Consider the following 22,520-nt stretch of genomic DNA (forward strand, 5'->3'; position numbering starts at 1 on the left):
CAGGCCTGGATAACCCCCTTTCTAAAGACGCCTTCTTTAGATCTGGTATGGCTTATCGCCCGATTACAAAATACCCTTTTCTTCTGAAGGTTTTGGACAAGATGGCACACAAACAGATCCAGGCATTCTTGAGCGCTCACTGCATATTAGGCCCCAAGCAATAGGGCTTTCAAAGCTTTCATAGTACCGAATCTACATTATTAGATCTCAAGACCAACATTTTACAACGAATGGATAAAGGCAAAGCTTCCTTATTGATGCTCCTGGATCTAACAGCTGCTTTCGATTTGGTTGATCATTCCATTCTAGCAGCAGACTATGTGAGAGGGCCTTCTTTTCTAGGGAAGCAGCTTGTTGGGTACTCTCCTTCCCATCAGACCTGACAGCTAAGGTATTCCACAAGGAGTCCATGTCAGAGGGCTGTGCTCTGGATTGTGGAATGCCGCAGGGCTCTTGTTTGTCACCCACTCTCTTTAACATATGCATGCTCGCTCTGTTTGATCAACTGGATACAGAAGGTACTTGTTACACCAACTATGCGGATGACACTCAGTGTCTTTCCCACTTACCGGGAATTACATTAAAGGCCCTGAGGTCATCAACGCCACTTACAACAGAATTCATCTTTGGATGTTGCACATAGGCTTTGCTTTGAATAATTCCATAACAGAGTTTATATTCCTAGGCTCTCCATCTACACTGTGTCAGTTATCAGTTAGACCAATCGTATTCCTCCATCCAAATTGCAGATTGTCTGCTGCCCACTCTTAAGAAACTGAAAACCTTGGGAGTCACTATCGATCAAGAACTCTCAATGAGGGCTTACATTAGCTGTCTAGTGTCTACCTCCTCATATTACATCAAGCTTCTGGCTCAACTTAGACCATATCTTGAAGTGTCCAGCTGTGCCACCCTGGTCAGAGCTATTATAGGTAGTCACTTGGACTACTGTGCAAGCATTCTACTGGGAGTGGGTAAGAGGGAAATCAACTTCTTACAAGTTGTTCAGAAAAACGCAGTTAGGGAGTAGTAGTAGACCTGCGCAAAACTGACCATGTGTCAGCAGCAAGGAGATCACTGGACTGGCTTCCTATAGCCAAGAGGGTTGTGTTTCGTACCCTGTGCATTGCACACTCCTGTCTCTATGGAAAAGGTCTGACTTATCTGACAGCACAACTTATATGGCTACCAGACAGATGCAGCTTTAGGTCCAATAACACTGGTCTACTATAACTGCCGGAAGCAAAACTGTCACTAAAGAAGATGCTTCCCGTTTTCGACCCCACGTCTGTGCAATACCTTGCCACCTGACCTGAGGCTGTGTCCTAGTTTCGCTAGTTTCAAACGCAATCTGAAAACCCTACTTTTTGAATAAATCTCAAACACTAGTCTGTTCTACCTTCATAGATTTTCCTGCCTGCTATATGTTGCTCGTTGTCTGTTTAATCTCAGCGCTCTCATGCCTCACTCAGGGCTCCTGTTCAGCGCTTCACAAATAAATTAAATCAATAAATAAATAAATAAACCAAGCGCTTTATTGAAAGCGCACAGGCACACGGCTAGAGTAGCGCAGTGGCAACGCGCTCGGAACAAGACGACGAAGAGCAACACAGGTTCAGCTCCCAGTTTAGGAACCTCTTCGGTTTTATAAAGTAACTCATGGTATCATAACATTTGGTGACTTAAGCAGCAAGAGTTAATGTAATTTATTTGATTTTTATCTAGCACTCGTTACCATCGGAGGGGCAGGTGACAGAGGTCAGCTTCATCCAGGTCATTCAGAAGATGTTCATCCTATCCTGTTTTTCTTTTCGTTGCACTTGTGGTTTATCTTGCCCTGCTAGGAATTCGAGTCACAGATTACAGAGATAACATAAAACTGTGTGGGCTTTTCACTTGTGGAATGGGGCTTCTGGGGTGGTCAGTCAGTGGTGAGAGTGTCTGGGCAATGACGGCACTCTCCATTCTGCCAGAGAAAAGACCCCTGCCCACTGCCCATTCTCGTGGTACTCAGACCTGCAACCGTTTCCGAAATGTAGGCAAGTGGCTGGCCTTGGTGAAATCAGGAGCCAGCTTCAGAGAATGATTTTGCCCACCCTGAGAGCTCCCATGAGAGGCGTGGCTGGATCTCGGCTGCTGCCTGGGCAATGGCACACTGCCGCCTAGAAGGCAGCCTGTGCTGTTTCCAGGCCGAGCCTTGCGAATGCGAACAGAGTCATGGAGATTGATATGAGCGCTGCACCACGGAGGTTGCCATAGCAATGCGGTGAAAGCGAGAGATGCAGCGCGGGAGAGGGGGGATTAACAGAAACGAAAGAGGGAATGGTAAGAGATTGGGAACAGTGAGAATTATGGAGGGTGGAAGGAGGAGATGGAAGAAGAGAGGGGCAGAGGGCCAGAGCAACGGATGTGATGCAGAGAGGAAGGTAGATGGAACCAGAGAGACGGGAGATGGCGTGGATGGAGAGTCAGGGGCGGCTGGAAGAAGAGAGGGAGAGAGAGGAGGAGAAAGAGGAGCATAAAGGGGCAGAGAACCAGGTGGTGGATTAGGGGAGCTCTGTGTATAAAGAGGGGGCGGGGCTGAGCCTGAGGAGGGAGATGAAAGGAAAGGGCGAGGCAGTGGGGAGGGATGGATTGACGATGGTCAGTTACACATAGAGACGGGGGGGGGAGCTATATGGTGGTAAGGGTGAGGGGCGGGGGCAGAAGAGCCAGGGGTGACACTCAACAGATAGGGGGAGCTAAAAAGAGGTAGCCAGGAGCGACAGGAAGAGTGGAGGACGAGCGAGAGAGGAAATGTGGCATTTAAAAGGAGCGAATTGTGGGCAAGAGTCAGAGAGGGCAAGTGGGGAGCGAGAGAAGGCGGGCTTTAAGGCAGTGTAAAGGGGCGCATAGAAGAACGGAAGAAGACAAGAGGCAGGGATATAGGCGGGAGAATCCTGGGCATATTGGTAAAAAAAATTAGAGCGGGGCACATCAAGAGACAAACGGTGGGATTCGCCTAGTCACGGGGAGATACGAGGAGTGAGCCAGAGCAGAGGGGGGGCCGGCATGGGTGACAGCGAGAGAAAGGGCAGGCGGAAGCCTGTGATTTAGGCTCCTGTGATTATCCGCCAATCCTCTTGAGCCTCCAGCAGGCTGCACCTGAGCCGGGTTACCTTAGCAACAAGGAGCAGCGACCTTCTAAGCTGCACCTCAGTGCGCAGGCGCGGGCAGGCCTGTGCTCAGCAGTCTGAGACAATCTGCCCTGCTGCTCCTGTACTCGGGGCTGCCCACCCTGGGGACAGGCACGGGCTGCTGCCGGTACAGTACACACACATCATGAACGCGACGGCCAGCTCCATCCTAAGCCAGACTGCACTGTCCAGTGGCGATGATTTACATCCATGCACGCATGCCGGAGCGCAACACGTAGGATGCGTCACAAGCATTGCCTTCCTTTAGGAGAGCAAGAACAGTATCCACAGAGCAAGAACAGTATCCACCAATCAGTAGGCGGGGGTGGCTGACCAACACCTTCCAACATATGCTTTGTTGCACACAAGGCCAACCACAGGCGACGTTGTAATTGCTGTGGCTTTGTTACATTGTAGGCCACAGAACCACTGGCCAGGCGATCAGCTTTCAACAAATGTCACAATCACAGATGCTTTAAGGCCACGTCGCAAGAACGAACATATCGCCACACACCGGAGTCGTACAAAAATGTCGACCTGGGAACTGCGACGGCCGAAAATGCAGACTTTTTTTTCTTTTTAACCCCTCCCTTACACCATATATATATGTGGGGGGTTAAGTGTATAATATTAATATGGGTTGCTGCGGGGGTCTCCCCCCGCATATATATGTGGTGCAAAACACACCTGATGCTGTAACTGTGCTGATTGTTTTTTGGTGGCACACATCGATGCTGGGTGTTTTACGCCCCACAAAATGGACTGACAATGAACCCTTGCGCTACGAAGGATAAAGAGAAGGACCACCAACCAGAAAACGCAGTAGAGTGAGCAGAGAAGGCGGGCAGCACACCGAAGTAGTAGACGTGTAATGACTGGAGGAGGACACTAGGGGCAGGAATCCAGTCAAAATCACCATTCTAGTGAAACAGAAAGCACAGCTCCTCCATCAAGGAAGAGGGGCCGCAGTGTGAAGGCACTGGAGAAGCCAGCCTCAACATTTGTGTGTGTGTGGGGGGGAGGGGCAGAGGACACTTTAAATAAGCAGGTGGCGAGTGAAGCAATGAGTGATCGCCCAATGTCTGGCCAAGTGCCTGCATGCCCACTGTTGTTAATCATGGCTTTTCTATGGGCCCACTGGACTCAGCAACCATCATACATAAACTGTGTCTCTTCTCCCAATTGTCCTGAAAAATGGAGGGGAAACAGTGAAACGCATGGGCCAGTGTTGACCAGTTACTTGTGCTGAGAATAAAACCGGTCACCCTCCTGGGGTGTTGTCGAGACTACAGGTCCCAGTGTAGCAAGCAAACCTGTTCAGCACCTCACAAGGAGCTGTGGATAGCTGAACACCCTCCCGCCCCCTTCCTTCGAGACCAGGGGACTGAATAAAGCAATATGCCCCTCGCGGTGGGGGCATTACCGACTCAGGTAATGCCCCGGGGCCCATAGTTATAAGAAGGCCCCGGGGCATTACCAGAGTCTGCAATGCCTCCGCCGTAAGGGGCATATAGCTATTAGTACCCGGCCCGTAAAAACTGCGTGACCGGGCACTGAAAGTTTTTTTTTTTGGTCCCGAAACGCTGCAGCTTTTCAGGAGAAGAAAAAAAAACGACAAAGAAAAGGCCAGCCGGGAAAGGGAAAATAGAGTTTCCAGAGCGTCCGCTCCCAAAAAAAAAGAATGTAAGTGCGGTTGGGAGGGCGGAACGGAGGGGAAGGGTAAAAAAAAAGAAAAACAAAAAACGTACCTGGGTGCCTGGTGGGGGACGAGGGAAGCCTCCAGCGTGTGGAGGCTTCCATCCGAGTCTCCACACGGCAGGAGGCTGCCATCGTCCCCCAGCAGGGACCAAGGGATAGAAGGTAAGTGGGGTGGGAAGGGCAGGGAGGTGGGAGGAGGGAGGAAAGGGGAGCGAAAAAAACTGGCTTACCTCAGTTCCCGGGGGGAGCGAAGATAGCCTCAGCATGGGGAGGCTCGGAGCGGGGATGGACCCACTTCGAGCATCCTCATTGGCTGAGGGGCTGCCACGCCCCCCGCCGTGGACAAAGGCCGTAGAATCCCGACAGAGGGATTCCCGGCCTGGTAATCACTCGGCGAGGGCCAATCAGAATGGCTCTTTCATTCTGATTGCGCCCTCGCCGGGTACTAATATCGTTTATGCCTTCCATTGTCCTGTTTTCATCCCAATTCAGAGGATATTTAGTTTCACAACGAGATGCTTATCATCGGGAGGGGAGAGCCATTTAAACTTTGAGCTGAGCAGTTAAGACCCAGTCTTGGTCATGGGAGGGAGGGGGTACTGATATTGGCATAACAGAACAAGCTTCTTGCCTCTGTCATGTTTACTTCTGTTGCCTCTTAATACTTTTTGTATGTACCCGCTCTGCTCTCAGAGGTGAGAGATTTGATTGGGCTCTTGTGTTTATGGCAGAGTGCTGCCTTCTACTTTTATTTATCTCAATGTGGGAGGGCTTAAGCACTCGCAAGCCAATGGCTGGCTCCACCACTGTGTGACGGACAAGCGAGGAGCCATTAAACCTGTGGCCGAACAAACTAAATCACACCTGCAAGACAGAAGGGGAATTATCATTATGGTCGAAAGCCTCAACTATGACTTAAACATTGAGATAATGGCCAGCTGTACATCACACATGGTGAAGGGGATGATGTTCAGGAAACCCGCAGATCGCAGCACTACCACATTATTCCAGATATTTATTTATTTATTGTGCATTTGTAAGGTGCTTATGCATACAGTAAATTGTATCTCAAAGTGCCCTAAGGTGTTGAAAGAGCGTTTACTATGCGGCACACCTGTGAGGGCAGAGTGTTTAAGTTGAAACAATCATTAACTGGCGGCACCAACAAACGCGCAGTGGCAAAGGGCAGAAGCCTGGCCTGCCGACTGCCGTATCCATAAAGCTCCACCATGAAGCCCAGTAATGAACTGCTCTGCTCAGCTTTGCGAAGGCGCACACCTTCTGATGAGGAGCATCTCTTTGTGAAGCTAAACATCCTCTGAATTGGGGTGACAGATGGATCTAATGGGCCAAAGGCAGGCTTAATAGATATTCTGCCTTCTGGTGCGAGAGGGAGAATGGGTACCGCGGGGCAGCTATGTGTAACTTGCAGGCAATACAAAGTTCCACACTAACCTAGCTTCACCTTGAGAAGTTGCCCCATTTGATGCCCAGCTCAAGTAACCTATCAACACTGACCCCTATGCTTTACTTCCCTCTCCCTCAATCTTTTCAAGGCAGCAGAGAGACAGCTTATGTATGAGGGTTACTGGAGCCAGAATGCACAAAGCGTAGGCACTATTGATTGTAGCCGTGCAGGCACTGATACAGGTTTTGGGTGATCACTCATGACCGCACTCGTGGCCCTCACCTCTTAAAACAGGTCTCTAGCCCCAAAATGTTGAGTGTGGTCCCATCACTGCCATTTGGCCAATGTCTATGCCTTAGGAGTACTTGCACTCACGTAGATGACTGCTTCAACGAAGCAGCACAGTGACCATAATGTTGAGGAACCGCGGGTGCCCGAGGAGCCTACTCAAGAGGTCAATCAGATAAGCCTGGAATTAGATTCGAGAAGCCGTCCTTACACAGAAAGGCACAATCAAAACCATTAAGGAGCACTCCTGCGCCATCCCCTCACCACTGAACTCTCTCATATACACCACTATTGCAATTGTTGGAAGGAGGGGAGATAATTTAAAGAAAACCCATGTTCGCTTGTTAAAAAAGAACAAAAATCTATATAACTTACTTGCTCATTCCAGACAAAATCCCCAAAGAAGATCAATCAGCATCACCGATAGGTGGGGTCTACCCAAGCTTTTGGACACTGCCCCTGTGTCGCAACATATTAACTTGGGCCCCGGGCTGTTACCACCCGATCCGGCCAGTTACTTCGTGGTAGGTGGCATTGTGGGAACACATTAAAAATATCTAGAGTGGCAAGGGGTCTGGAGGGCTCTGAAGTATAGGAGACATGGTGGGTTGCGAGACAGGAGGGGTATTTTGGGGGCCACCCCATAAAAGAGGAAATCTACCACAAAGTAACTGACCACTTTGTAAGTTTGAGGATGAATCATGCAAAACCCTCACTCATCCCTCCAGACTGCAATTTCAGGTAAGATGATAATAGTGCCATGCAGATATGAATAGTGTAGAGGGAACAAAGGATAGAATCTCCAGGCCTGAAATGAAATAGTGCCATGCAGATATGAATAGTGTAGAGGGAACAAAGGATAGAATCCCCAGGCCTAAAATGAAATAGTGCCATGCATATATGAATAGTGTAGAGGGAACAAAGGATAGAATCCCCAGGCCTAAAATGAAATAGTGCCATGCAGATATGAATAGTGTAGAGGGAACAAAGGATAGAATCCCCAGGCCTAAAATGAAATAGTGCCATGCAGATATGAATAGTGTAGAGGGAACAAAGGATAGAATCCCCAGGCCTAAAATGAAATAGTGCCATGCAGATATGAATAGTGTAGAGGGAACAAAGGATAGAATCCCCAGGCCTAAAATGAAATAGTGCCATGCAATTATGAATAGTGTAGAGGGAACAAAGGATAGAATCCCCAGGCCTAAAATGAAATAGTGCCATGCAGATATGAATAGTGTAGAGGGAACAAAGGATAGCATTCCCAGGCCTAAAAATGAAATAGTGCCATGCAGATATGAATAGTGTAGAGGGAACAAAGGATAGAATCCCCAGGCCTACAATGAAATAGTGCCATGCAGATATGAATAGTGTAGAGCAAGGTTGTCCAACATACGGCCCGCGGGCCACAATGCGGCCCTCAGAGCCATTTCATGTGGCCCGCGAGGCCGAACAGACAAAAAAAGGAAATCCAAAAGAACAAGCTGCATGGGTTGTGATTTCCATTGGCTGAGAAACAGCCAATGGAAATACTGTTGCCATGCAAGGTACGGCGAGCGCACCACCTTCACACTCCTGTTCCAGTCAGCTTCGTGTGAATCACCAGCCCAGCCCCCCAGCATCACGCCTGTGACCGAGGCCTGGTAAGTTTTTCTTTTTTAAAATTTATTTGCAGGCCACGGCCTGGTTTATTTATTTATTTGTTCGATGTTCGTTGGGTCCGTGGACCAGACAAACATCGAACAAATAAATAAATAAACCGGACCGTGCATGGCAGAGCACTGTTACTGCCTCTGGTGCCCCCTGAAAGGGGACACCAGAGGCAGTTACAGGCCCGGTGCATTTTTTTTATGCATGTTTGTCGGGTCTGTAGACCCGAATTCTGGGCCGTGGCAGGGGACTGTTACTGCCTCTGGTGCCCCCTTGCAGGGGGCATCTGAGACAGTAACAGGCCACGGCCTGATTTATTTATTTATTTGTTCGATGTTTGTCGGGTCCGTGGACCCGATTAATTTATTTATTTCTGCAATGTTGGGCAAGACCAACATTGCGGATATAAATAAATTAATCGGGTCCACGGACCCGACAAACATTGAACAAATAAATGGGCCGTGCATGGCGGAGCACTGTTACTGCCTCTGGTGCAGTTACAGGCCAAGGTGCATTTTTTTTTTATGAATGTTTGTCGGGTCTGTAAACCCGAATTCTGGGCCATGGCGGGGGGGGGGTCTGTTACTGCATCTGGTGCCCCCTTGCAGGGGGCATCAGAGGCAGTAACAGGCCACGTCCGGGTTTATTTATTAATTTGTTCGATGTTTGTCGGGTCCGTGCACCTGATTAATTTATTTATTTCTGCAATGTTGGGCCTGACCAACATTGCGGATATAAATAAATTAAATGGGTCCACGGACCCGAAAAACATTGAACAAATAAATAAATAAACTGGGCCGTGCATGGCAGAGCACTGTTACTGCCTCTGGTGCCCCCTGGAAGGGGGCACCAGAGGCAGTTACACGCCCGATGCATTTTTTTTTTTAAAGAATGTTTGTCGGGTCCGTAGACCCGAATTCTGGGCCGTGGCGGGGGACTGTTACTGCTTCTGGTGCCCTCTTGCAGGGGGCATCAGAGGCAGTAACAGGCCACGGCCTGGTTTATTTATTTATTTGTTTGATGTTTGTCGGGTCCGTGGACCCGATTAATTTATTTATTTCTGCAATGTTAGGCTCGACCAACATTGTGGAAATAAATAAATTAATCGGGTCCACGGACCTGACAAACAATGAACAAATAAATAAATAAACCAGGCCATGTCAGAGTTACAGCCACTGCAGTTACAGGCCCAGTGCATTTTTAGACTTTGCCAACTTTGCACCAGACCTGCAGATGAACTTAACTGGTCTGCTGTTAAATCTCAGTTACCACTTTAATGATATCCACTACACTACAGAATAATTGCTCATTTTGCTATAGCCAATATGATAGCTCAGTGGGTTGAGCGCTCACTGCTGCGATGTGTGTGTGATCTGAATGTTCGAATCCCCGCAAGGCCATCTCAGCCTTTCATCCTTCTTAGGTTGATAAATGAGTACCAACACAGGTTGGGTGATATTGTATGCATATTTGTTCTATAAAAAAGAGCTTTAGTGAAAGTGCTATAATATAACATATTATCATTTGACCTTGGACGTCTGCTGCCACTCATAGTAATTTGACAATAGGGATCTATACACACAGATATTAATGAAACATATGGTGATCCATTCTTGTATGAAATGTGTTCAATGTTTGTCGGGTCCGTGGACCCGAGTAATTTTATTTCTGGGCCATGGCGGAGGACTGTTGCTGCCTCTGGTGCCCCCTGGACCAATCACCTATGGTAGCAGACATACAGGCTGCAATGGATCTAGTTGCAGCTCACTAATTGTGCCCCCTGCTCCTCATGAACCCCCATAGTTGGTCAATCTAGTGATGTCATCAGGAATCAAATTTAGGAGGGGCACAGAGGGGGCCAAAGGCAAAAGTAGGGGACATGGTCAACATAGATACAGAATATTTACTTGACAACACTGGTCAAAACTATTATCTGCATAGTGAAGTACCTAATCACCAGTGCCATGGTATGCTCAGGCAGCATCAATCATGCTTTGTACAGGACAATGCTGCCTAAATTGGGAACAACCAGCATAGACATGTTGCTACAGGGGCATATTTTGGGCACAACCAGCATGCCAATGTGTTACATCAGTGACAGTGCTGTTTTACAACACTGTGGACACATTGATCATTAAAATGTGTTGTGTTCTACAATGTTCTTGTCTGCTGTTGGTGACCTGGAATGTACATGTTCCCCTTTAGAACAGATTGTAAACTTATGGCTTTTTGGCCAGTTTTCCTGCTGTAAAATGCACCATTTCAGCCCCATATTTGGAAATAAAATCTTGGGGGGGGGGCCCCCCCAAACCCTCCCTAGATCATTATAGCTCCCTCGCTATGCTCGGTCGCCCCCACTGTTTCAGAAAAATATCAACACACACTGGTGGAAGAAATCACAAGAAACTAACCTTTGACCACTGCCCCTGACACCCAAAGCTATCTTTGGGACTGCATGGCTATCACTGCCTGTGATGCTATTGTGTCAAAGGTCACACACCATCGATTTTGAATATACTGCTTTGGGTAAGGGTGTTGACTTTTGGCTCGCCGGCCCACCGGGTGACAAAAAGTTAATGCTTCGGCCCCACATTCAAAAAGGTTGGACAAGCCTGGTGTAGAGGGAACAAAGGATAGAACCCCCAGGCCTAAAATTAATTTGACAATTAATTCTGTTTCATCTGAAGCCTCCGAACAAACACCGTCAAATGTTGACAGTGGGTGCTACTAGAGACATTTGTTAGCCATTGCCAGCCCTCCGCTTTGGCCATATATTCTCAGGCACGTGCGAGATTTAACGCAAAATGATATTCTGATGCATAGCGTAAATTGGGCAGCGAACATTCTAAGGAAGCCTTTGCCATCTGCCCACCGCCAGGCATCCAAGGATGATGGCGAGTATCAGCGCATGCCCCTCAGCCTTGAAGCACTCGAGCGCAATGCCAGCTGCAGTGTGCATTTGACTATCAGATATGCAAAGGGGCCTTTTTATGGTTGTATACGAATTGTTCGTTTTACAACTGTTCGAATGACAATTGACCTTTTTACAATTGACCGAATTGTGAAGGTCAATTGTACCATATATGTGGGGGGAAACCCCCACAACCCCCCACCCAACGCAAAACCCCCCTAAACCCATATATATATATATATATATATATATATATATATATATATATTCGGTCAATTGTGAAAAGGTCAATTGTGACCCTTTAAATTCAGTCAATTGTTCATTCGAACAATTGTAAACGAACAATTTGGGTAATACCCTTTTTATTTTGAAAGCACTTGCAAAGCACCAGTTAGCTGCCTAAAAAATGTGTACTCCTCCAGCGCAATTAAACATATTGCACAAAACCGTTTTAGCTATTTGCCTTAATTCCACATGTTTATAGTTACCAATCCAAAAAACGTGTAAGTAGAATGTAACATTTTCCTCACATTGTGTATGGAGAATGTAAGTGAACCATGAATATTTGTCATTCTGGACACTGGAGGGGATATTTTCTCTGGCTCTGGATCTGCACTGATTTTCAGGGTGCAAGTCGATACATGTGGGTGGACAGCGTCCACCCACTTTTTTCAATGGGTAGACGCAACCCCGGTTCTGTGTTTTTGAGGCCAGCATTAAAAAAATGTTTGCTTGCTCAAGTGTTTAGCTACTAGAATTTCACACCAGGTGGTCATGTTTCCAATGCAGACGCTTACCCACACGAACACATAAAACTGCAATATAAACACACGTCTCATGCTTGGATTTTGTTTTCTTTGGAATATTTTCTTATAAATGGTTGGGCTTAAAACGTGGGCATCTTTTATTCTTCGCTAGAGTAGTTACTGCAAATTCTCTTCTCAGATTAGTTATTTATAGATTAGTTCTTTTTTTACCATGTTTTTGCTCCTACCTACATACGTAGTGGTCATTATCTTGTGATGTCTCTTCCTGTGATGTCACTTCCTGTGATGTCCTCAAATTCAAATTACGGGGCCCGCACTTAATTTGATGTACTTGGCCCCACAAAACCTAGGGCCGTCCCTGGGTGGGAGCATTTGGTTGGGCGAGGCAGCTCGCTAATTGGACCATGTCGGAAGGACACAAGAAGTGAGATGGCAGGGTGAAAGTAGCCACTCAGTCACAAGTGATTCTTCTGCTGGGAATGGCAGCACTGCCTGGTAGGGAATCCCATTCAGCACAGTGTGAGCCTTCACTCTGGCCTGTGCTTACATGTGACAAAGTAGCAAGGACCAGAACAGGGAGAAAAGCAGCTGCGACAGACGGCAAACTATGGCAGCCTGTATCGATTTGTATTTGTGTTAGTGTGTGTTTGAGTGCAGTGTGTGGTGTTAGAGTGCACACACACACCGTGTGTGTATACTGGTGCGAGAGAAGGTATGTGTGTTGTTGGAAGGGGTGCAGCCAGCTACTGGCTCTACTTAGCATATGGATTGACCTGCAGGTGTATCTGCACGTGGACATTTGAGGGGGAAAGGTCAGTGCTTAATTTGTGGGGGTGGTTGCCAGTGCCCAACACCGGCACTCTTTTTTGGGCACCAGAACTCATACGTGCCATTGCTTTGTTTGTTCTTCCAATTCGCTTTGCTTCAATTATAAATCATTGGGATTTGTCATTCTGATCTCGATCTCTCTCGTGCTTGCAGGTTTCAGGCCATGGCTGGCTTGGCCCAGGAGGGGCCAGCAATAGCAATGAATAACAAACTGTTACAAACAGCCAATGAAAACTACCATTCTGTTGTTATAATGCAGTATTTGATACATTCTGTATAGTAACACAGAATGTGCAGTTTTCATTGGCTGTTCTTCTGAACCAGTGAAATTACATGGTGACGTGTTGTTGTTGCCACAGGAGGCAGCGCGGCGCCACCTTCATTTCACGAGTTACTGTGAAGTGAAGGTGTCGAGGCGTGTCATCATTGGTCCTGACTTGTGAGAGAGAGAGCCTGCCCTGCTGCACTGCGTGGTGCGGCCTAGTTGCTTCCTGGGGCCCCCTCTGCCTGCTTTTTCATTTGTGCGGGTGCCAGTGTGCGCACCTGCCCCCCCCGCGCCCCACCCTGAGGCCCCGACAGGAGACCAAGTCCCAGCCGGCAAAGCAGGTAAGTCACTTGTTGTTGCGTGCGGTGCAGCATGTGCCCGGGCTTCTGTCTGTGTTACCTGTGTGCAGTGTGCTGCTGACTGCAGTCAGTGCTAGGCCCATGCCAATTTCTGTGACCAGGGGCTGACGGCTGCCACAGACTGAGTCGGATGACTCTGCCGCGGGCGGCCGGGCCCGTAGATTGTGCCCAAAAGTATGTTTTGTTACCTTTTTCTTTGAAAACCTGACCTTCCGTGGGGCCGGTGGCCGGGGCCCCGCTCCACGGAAGGTAGGTTTTAAAAGAAATAACTTATTTTGAGTGGCGGCTGTGGCCCATCACTTCGAAAGTGATGGGCCCCATCTGCCCAAATAAACATTTTTTCTTTTAAAATCTTTGGGGCCACTGCGCACCTATTTTTGTCATCATCAGGCTCAGCATGGCCGTGGCGGTGTTGGCCCCACGGAAGGTAGCCTAAGTGTTTGGGGCAAGGCATGACAAGGCCCAGGACCGGGGCATGGGCGGCAGCGTCGTCCCACTAGTGTCTATCACAAAAGGAATGAATTGTTGTTTGCAACTTTGGCCACCTTTTCATTGGTGCTGAGCCCAACTCGAGACAATTGTATGCCCCAGTACGACCCTGGATAGCATTCATCTAATCAAAACATGAACTGTGAATGTTTGCCTGGGTGTTTCCATTCTTCCTTTTAATGTTATCGGCTTCATTAGTTCACAAACGAGTTTCAGCGAGGGGACCTGGAACGGTGCAAGTATTGGGCCGAAACCGAACCGGCTGCACTTCGCAAGAAAAGCCCACGCAAAGACGAACTTCTGAAATGCCATTTCAGGCTTAAAGATACACACATGGAAACTAGACGGGGATAAACATGGTGCACATGCCCACTAATCTGTTGTCATAAATAAAAGCACTAGTTGAGTATTTGTGTATAATTCTCAACCGTCTTTTGCTGTCATTTTTTTACATAATTCCAGCGCATGTTTTCTATCCTGATGTGTGGTTTATACACCATATGTGGCCCCTTAACCTGGGTACAATACGCTCCGAAATATGTACTCCGAATGAGAGCACATGCAATCCTCAGATAGGAATCCTCAGATAGGGAGGCGGGTGTCTGTTACACCCTGCAGTTTAGTGAAGTATGTCAAGAACATGTCAGTGGGAAGGAGATATCCGAATATGCACCACCCTCTGGCTTCTGAATATTGGGTGACAAAACATATTTAGTTTTTTAATATGTATTAAGGTGGAAAGAGGCCCTAAAGCAGAAGTAGCACAGGCTGTTGATTTCACAACAATGTCTTGCAGAAATGACTTTTTCCAAGTTATACAACACCATGCTCATGCTTGAAGGAAGGGTGAAGGGGGATGCAATTATGAGATGTGATGACTGATAAGGGCTTGTGAGTAAATTGATTACACAAAACACCTGGATGAGGTGACTGAAGAACAGGCTGAGGGAGGGTGCTCTTCCTGGAGGTAACCGATTAACAATACTTGGTGTACTTTAACAGACTGCCAGATGGGGCAGAAGGGGTAGAGACAAATGCAGGTCAACAGTGACTGAAACAGAATGATTTTTTTATTTATTTGCATGTTTAAAGCGCTCACACAGCCCGGGGGCATTGAGGCGCAGTTACAGGAGGAGCATGTCTTAGTTGCGTATTTACTACTAGTCTGTGCCAGCAGTTGCTGCAGTGCCAAACTTGTGACATGGAGCAGCAGCAGTGTGATGGGCTGGTGGTGGGCCAATGTAGGTAGGTCTAGCACTGAACTGGCACAGCCGGCGCGCCCGTGCTGAGGGCGGCGCCGCGCCTGGCATTACGGGGCCAATATTTTTGGGCACTGGCACTTCTTTTTTTACAAATTAAGCACTGGGAAAGGTGGAGCTGCCATAGGATTTTTCAAGAAGCAATTTGGAACGGGTGGGTACATTTTCTGGAGGAGGTGGGGCGTGAAACTGAAATGGGGACATTTTCTCATAAGTAAATACACTGGCATGATCATATTCTGGAGGAACATGACACCAGCATTCTATCTTTCTAGGAACCATTGCATGGCAGTGTTATTAACTGTAGAAATGAAAGTTGGAAGTGACACCACAGCCTTGGAGGCGATGCAAGACTGGCATGGATGAACCAATGACTTGCAGCACTGAGAAGCTGACATTGCATTGGCTAGGTTCACTAATATGTCATGACATTGTGTTTAGCCGGCCAATTTGAAGCCAGCACCCTTTGTGTCAGCGGAAATCTTCAATGTGATTAGTTATTGGAAAAACATATTTTTTCACTTTCCCTTATTATTGTATGTAATTAATTACTCTACAGTTTTCTGTTTTATCTCGCAAGCAGTGCAATTGGCTCGTGTTTGATGTTTCTCGTGCTTCAGAAGAAGGAAATTGGACGGAAAAAATCCAATAACTAATCACATTGAGGATTTCCTCTTACACATACTATTCAAAAAGAGCCTGATTCATGGAAATGTGTGTAGAAATCCTGCAATGACCGCGTGCAGAGAAGGACACTGCGCAAGCCTGTGCGCAGAAGAAAAAATGTGTACACCGCGTATTCATGGAATTGTTTGCGCAAAGTAACCGTATTCGCAAATGTGGCCGGAACGCCCATGACACTCCCACAAGGAAAGCAAAAACTGCCAGTTCAGCTACCTTTGCGTACTCCCCCGGGCGTGAATGCACGCACCCTTCAAACAGTTTGTGGTGTCACCTGCAAGCAAACCTGCATCTCAGGGACCCTGTGCAGGGTCCCCCGTAACTGTTAGCGGCACCCCGACAACCTGCGTATATAAAATTGGAACTCAGTCTAAACTTGGAAGATCTGCTTGCAAACACCCGTAAACCATTCCTGCACCCCGCTAGACTGCTTACGCGCACCTCTAAGCTACCTTGGAAACCCGGTTGAGTACACGCACCCCAAAATTCGACATGCAACCCCACCTCTGCGCTGCATATCCTATGTGCAAGTATATTTACGCCTGCCTTTGGGTGTCAGATCATCTGAAGGACTTGTGTGGCCATTTCCCAGCTGAGAGGTTGCACAATCAAATCCATGTATACGTCTCGTGCAATAGTGGGTGTGCCCCCTTCCCAGCCTTCTGCGCAAGCCATGCCCATGCTTTGCGTGGAGTCTCGCACAAGGCCTTCAACTGCTAGCACAGACGTGCTGAGCCAGCGCAAACTCACCGTAAGCCCAGGAAAAGTACTGCGCATTCGATTCCATGAATCATCAAAGGCGGATTTGCGCACAGTTGCACGCGCAAGTACCCTATTTTCCATGGAGATGATTTCATGAATCAGGCCCAAAGGGATTTGCACAAAATACTGACCAAATCAAACTGGTAAAAGAGAATTAAGGAATGATGTCAATGAGATACATCTCATTGTTTCTGGGGAGATCCTGAGGAAGCACATGTTGTGAGAATATCGAGTCCATGTAGTGTGGAACACGCGTTGTCAATTCATTTTGTTTATTGATCGCAAAATGTCATAAGCCAATTTGATTTAGCTGTGTAATTGTGGGATCTTGATCGACCCCGTTGATTCAGACATATATATTAAATTGACTTATTGCTTGCTGTATAATTTGAAAACATATACCTACAGATACCATAAAGTGAAATACATATCAATAGGGCGAATTGATTGAAAGAGAATACATTATTTAAATGTTTGCACACTTTGATATATGGAATTCTTTAAATATTTAGGTATCCGTGCATTGGGGACAGCTTTAAATTTGAATCTAGCACCTGCATGACAATATGTGTTTTTTAATGGGGTTACTGTCTGATGTGTGTATTTATGCATGCATTTTACCTTTTAGAGATTGCTGGTCTAATAGCTAAATATCACATATAATATATTTCATACCTGGAAACATTTTAATATCTATTTGTCTGTCTATTTCATGTTGAAATAGGGATTTATATCTGTACCAACTCGCTTAATGATCTTTTATATATCCAATAGAAGATCAAACAAAGGTTGATATATTTATATATTTTCATGCTGCTTTGCATTTTTCTAAGAGGGATTTTGTCAACAGATGTTTGTACATTTGCGTGCATTTGCACTTTAGAGATCTTTAGTTTAAATCTTAATATTAGAAATAATATCTTGGCTATACAGTGGGGTTTGATTATGTTCTGTTTTCAAAATGTACTTATTCTAAATCGATGAATGTATTTAAATATATATTATATTTATTAATGTACTAGCTTCACAATTGTTTCTGTATTTTATAGGTGGTTTCTTGAAACTAGCTATGCTTGCTTTAAGTTATATTTCTTTATCCGTATTCTCTATCATTTTTCTGTAACTAAAATAAAATGATTCAGAGAATAGAAAAAAAAACAGGAAGAAGGAATTATGAAATGATGAAAAGGGGTAAAGGGACAGCTAATTAGTAGATCTACCGACTGTACACACAAGAAAGCCCTCTAGGAAGGGACAGCAAAGACATCTTCTCGCATACTTGGAAATCTGACAAATGTTGAAATTCGTGCTGATAAAAAACAATCAACAAGGCAATTCAATAACACACTCCCCTCAGTGCATGTGCAAACAGGACAGCAGTGTGCCAGTAACATGGTGCTATGACAAGTCTCAAATGTGGACAAGGCCTTACCCTGGTGGAATGGCTGCCCGGGTGTTCAGAATAGCTGGCCGCCGAGTCCCCGGACGGTTAAGATTGTTCTGTCCTGGAAGCTGCGTGCCGGCCGGGGCACTCTGACTCCGGGAGAAGGTGTTCACTTGTGTGCTACTCGGTGTACGCACTTGTTCCATCTTGGTTGTTCCTCCAGTAGGTGCACTGGCGCTTGACCACAGTGCCGTTCCACTAAATGTGTTGCTCTGCCGTACAGTCAGGGTCCCAGTGCCATTGCCAGAATACACTTTCCTTCTCTGCGATGCCAAAATGGCATTGGAGGCGGCCCTTGTACTGTTCACAAGCAGGCACTGCTGGCAGGAGCAAGGCTGTCCAGAGCTGGTGCCCACAGGCCACGACTGTGATTTGGGAATTGAACCCATGGTAAGCGGGTAAGCGAGGTCCATGCGTCGCCGGAGGCGGCGCTTCCGCTGCGTCTGGCGGTTCACCTGGGACATGCTGTTAAAGTAGATCAGGTAGCAGAAGCCCAACGTGGATAAGTCAAGCCAGGGGTGCTGCTTCTCGTAGGCATTCTGGATGGTGATGCAGATGTCCATGTCATACGGTGTCCAGGAGCCATTGTCGTTCTCCCATTCCCAGACAATCCCTTTCCCGGGAGCGGAGGATGGATCATAGAAGTTTCTCCTTACAGGGCGCATCGTCCCTTGGGGAAAAAAAAGAAAGAGCGAGCCATAAGTTTTAGCATTCAACAATTATTTTTGTAAAGCTTGTTTGCATCAGACCCACACATTTGTGGTATAAATCTAAATTTCGCTTTACAATTAATCAGTTTCATGCTTTGGATCACCCACATTTTTTGTATCTCATCCAGCAGATTTTTAACAAAAAGTCAAAACCTTGTTTTTCTTTGAATGCAATTGACCAATTAGAGGTAATGCACATAGGAAGCTGTGTGCATAGTCTACATTACAAACTTAGGGAAAGAGAATAAGTCTATTTCTTTATCCATACTGTATTGTCCCAATAAGCCTGCCCCAGTCAGTGCTGTGTGTTTGGCTAGCTCCTCATGAGAGAAGCTGATTAGCCTCAGTCTCTTACCGTTTCTTATTTAACAATAACAATCTACACCAGTCTCTGTGATGCTGTAGCAAGAGCAGCTTTCGATGGTGTGTGGGAAATTTGGATTTCTGACAACGTGTAATAGAGCTGAAATGATTCCTTCTGTTTTGTTTCGTCAGTGTATACTTTTCAGTCGTAATAATACAATGTGTGTGATGTTGTGGTATGTAAACTGTTTGATAAAATGCTGCCAACAAGTTGCCACCCATTTCGAAGGCATCTTGATTCAGTATTTCTGAGAAAGCCGGTCTTGGATTAGTCTGCGAAATGCTAGCAGCCATCTTGGATCAGTCTGTCAGATGTGATGGTAGCCATCTTGGATTCGTTTTTTAATAACATTTTTTAGAAAGTGCTGTAATCTTGTGCTGGGATATTTGGTTGCCATGTGGTATTCTAACCATCCGAACACTATTGCAGCATCTTCAAAATATGAGAAGCAAAATACAAAAAAATAAAAACTATCATATAAAGAAATGGTGAGTTACAACAACAGCGAAATACAAGATCATGCAGTACTATTGCCCCATCCCTTTGTTTTTCATTTACCATTGAGCATTCCCAAAACCCATTACGGCAAATGTGTCTGGCAGCATTGCGACCAGACAAAAAACACAGTTTGTTTTAATGTGGGGCAGTGCTGTCATTTTGGATGGTTAAAAGTAATAGAATGGGAGTAATACTGACAGTCACTCCCGAGGTGGGGATTTTCTGGGCATTTGTGGTCATCCCTTGTCATTGGTTGTGTCCTGCATGAATGTCATAATAACACCTAGGTTGCATTATTTATACAGAAGGAAGTAATGGGGAAGCAAATAGGCTCTGCAAGCAATGCTGGGGGTCTGACAGACATGGAAAGACTCCAGATGACGAGGCTGCAGCATTTACAACTGCATTTCCTATTTTCTTTGTTTGCCTATTATATGCCTTAGTGAACAGTAATGCATGTGTGGGTTTAGCAGCACCACCAACCAATCAGTGGCCAGTGCACAACATTTACAATTGCCCTGGTGTTCAGAGAGGAAAGAGACCATTTCCAGGAAGAAACGACATTTTCAGAGCCAAAATGGTATATATTATCAAAAGAAGCTATTAAAAAATGAAATTGTTTAATTGGGCTAACACTGTAAGATGTTTCTTTTTAAAATGTACCAATGTTCATTTTCATTGATACCTTCTATCATACATTGTAAACATAATAAGAACTTTACGCTTATCTTATTGAGCAATCCACATTATTAAAATCCATAATAATAACTTGTCAGTTATATAGTGCTTTTATCCAAAGCGCTTTACATGGAACATATTTTTACATACATTGTTATTACCCAATCAAAAATGGTACTTAGTGGATACCCATTTGAAATAAAAGGTTATCATTTCAATTTAGCATTGTGCTCTCAAAATACTCATGTGAAAAAGGGGAAGGGGACATAAAGCACAAATAAAAGTTCATGGCTGCTTTGCATAAAACCATAGAGCATTTTGGGAACATAAAAATGATGGCTGATCTTTATATTTCACAAATATATTTTTGATAAAAGGATCATATGCTTGAATCACTAATTGCATACTGGGCTCTGTATTAATTTACTTTTTCACAACATTCACTCTAACATTAAAGTGTTTGCAACCATATACTCATTCGAACAGCATCCGACTGAAATGGCTGTAATATCTTCTCTGCCTTTTGGCTAAGATCAACTGTAGTATCTGAACATATAAGACTGCTATATCTGCTTTAGTCACAAGCTAGGCTAAGCAGAGGCCTTCAAGCTTGCCTTTTTGAGGTCCAGGAACTAGGCTGCACCCCCAGCTTTGTTAGGAGCATGGATGTCAGACATGTGAGCAGAGAAAATGGGGTGACAGTAGATATGTACTGCTAATGTTCTGCTAGTACATAAATTGTCACCTGATGTGCTACTAACCACACTTTATATGGAATTATTTGCTTTGGTTTTGCACAGTGTATGACTATTATCTTGGTCTTTGCTTTTTAAGATATATTTATAATGTGAATACAATTTGTTTTACCATTATCACTCCTACTTTGTTTGTGTGAACAAATAGCTACTCTATAATTACAGCTAGCCTGCTGTAGGTTCTTCTGCTCCTCCCCTGCGCTGAAGAGAGGGGTAGCCTTTGACTCTATGTCCCTTTGCTCTGTCATACATGTGAGCCAACTCTGTAATGAGACATGTACTGGAAGCACCTGATACGGTACAGTTTTGAATGAAGATGCATGCAGAGTACCTTATGAACACCACTCAAGAGTGCAAGCGAGGTTTGCAGATTATGACTACATGGACTGCATCCCTGTAGGCCAGTCATACCAGGATTACCTAGTACTAAGATGTGAAAGAAGGGCAGGACATGCCTAGAACGTTCCCTGTGTGGGAAATGGTGGACATAAACTTTCATGGAACAGTGAGCTCAAATATGGCCATAAAACACCTAGTATCAACAGCGGCAAGATGGACAGGGCAGGCTCAGAAAATAGCCCAGGTGAACAGCCATTACCTGCCAAGTGACAGAAGTGTGGAAATCAGAACACTTAGCAGCAACTAGAACTGATTGACACCAAACCTGTAGAGGAAAAGGGTGACTTGTGTGACCAAGTAGACTAAGTGGAAGGAATCTAAGATAGCTCCTCACTTGGACATGTTTACTAAGACATAGATGATCTGACGACTAGTAGCTTCAAGGGCTTTCTGCAGGACATACAACATGAGAAAGATTCATAGGAGTTCTTTTAGAGGGGAGGTCTGTGCTTCTTCCATGCTTTATAAGACTTTGGGCCTCATTACAAGCTTGGCGGTATCACCAAACAGAATTACCATTACTGCCACTTTGTCCCGCGGATTGACCACGGTGGTGGGGGGGCGTAAGTCCCCATGTTTGGAGCCCATATGACTCCACCTGGATTTCAGCAGAATTACCATTGGCAGTAATTCAGCCGATTTTGCAGTTTTTATGGCTGTAAGGTAGAGGATAATAAATCTTCCACCTTACCACCTATAGTATGGCGGGACGGTAATGCGGTGGTAATGCAGCCCATTTTGCTGGATGAAAATCCTCCTACCTTACCACCTATAGTATGGTGGGACGGTAATGCAGTGGTAATGCAGCCCATTTTTCTGGATGAAAATCCTCCACCTTACCACCTAAAGTATGGAGGGACGGTAATGCAGCCCATTTTGCTGGATGAAAATCCTCCACCTTACCACCTATAGTATGGCAGGACGGTAATGCGGCCCATTTTGCTGGATGAAAATCCTCCACCTTACCACCTATAGTATGGTGGGATGGTAATGCAGTGGTAATGCAGCCCATTTTGCTGGATGAAAATCCTCCACCTCACCACCTATAGCATGGCGGGACAGTAATGCAGTGGTACTGCAGCAGTAACTGAAATATTGTCGCATTACTGCTGTTTTTACCACTCCACTGTA

At 45.8% G+C, this 22,520-nt stretch overlaps 1 protein-coding gene across 2 annotated transcripts in view; it reads right to left on the minus strand.

The window, feature by feature from the left end:
• DTX1 (deltex E3 ubiquitin ligase 1) overlaps positions 1-22,520 on the minus strand; it is a 593,706-nt gene that overhangs the window by 317,897 nt on the left and 253,289 nt on the right. For both annotated transcript variants that reach the window (XM_069619247.1, XM_069619248.1), the window contains one exon: positions 17,974-18,655. In XM_069619247.1, the coding sequence (XP_069475348.1) occupies positions 17,974-18,655 (682 nt within the window). The remainder of the gene's footprint in view (positions 1-17,973; positions 18,656-22,520) is intronic.

The sequence above is a fragment of the Ambystoma mexicanum genome, chromosome 10 (genome assembly GCF_040938575.1).
Source record: "Ambystoma mexicanum isolate Mex_15411 chromosome 10, UKY_AmexF1_1, whole genome shotgun sequence".
Classification (NCBI taxonomy): domain Eukaryota; kingdom Metazoa; phylum Chordata; class Amphibia; order Caudata; family Ambystomatidae; genus Ambystoma; species Ambystoma mexicanum.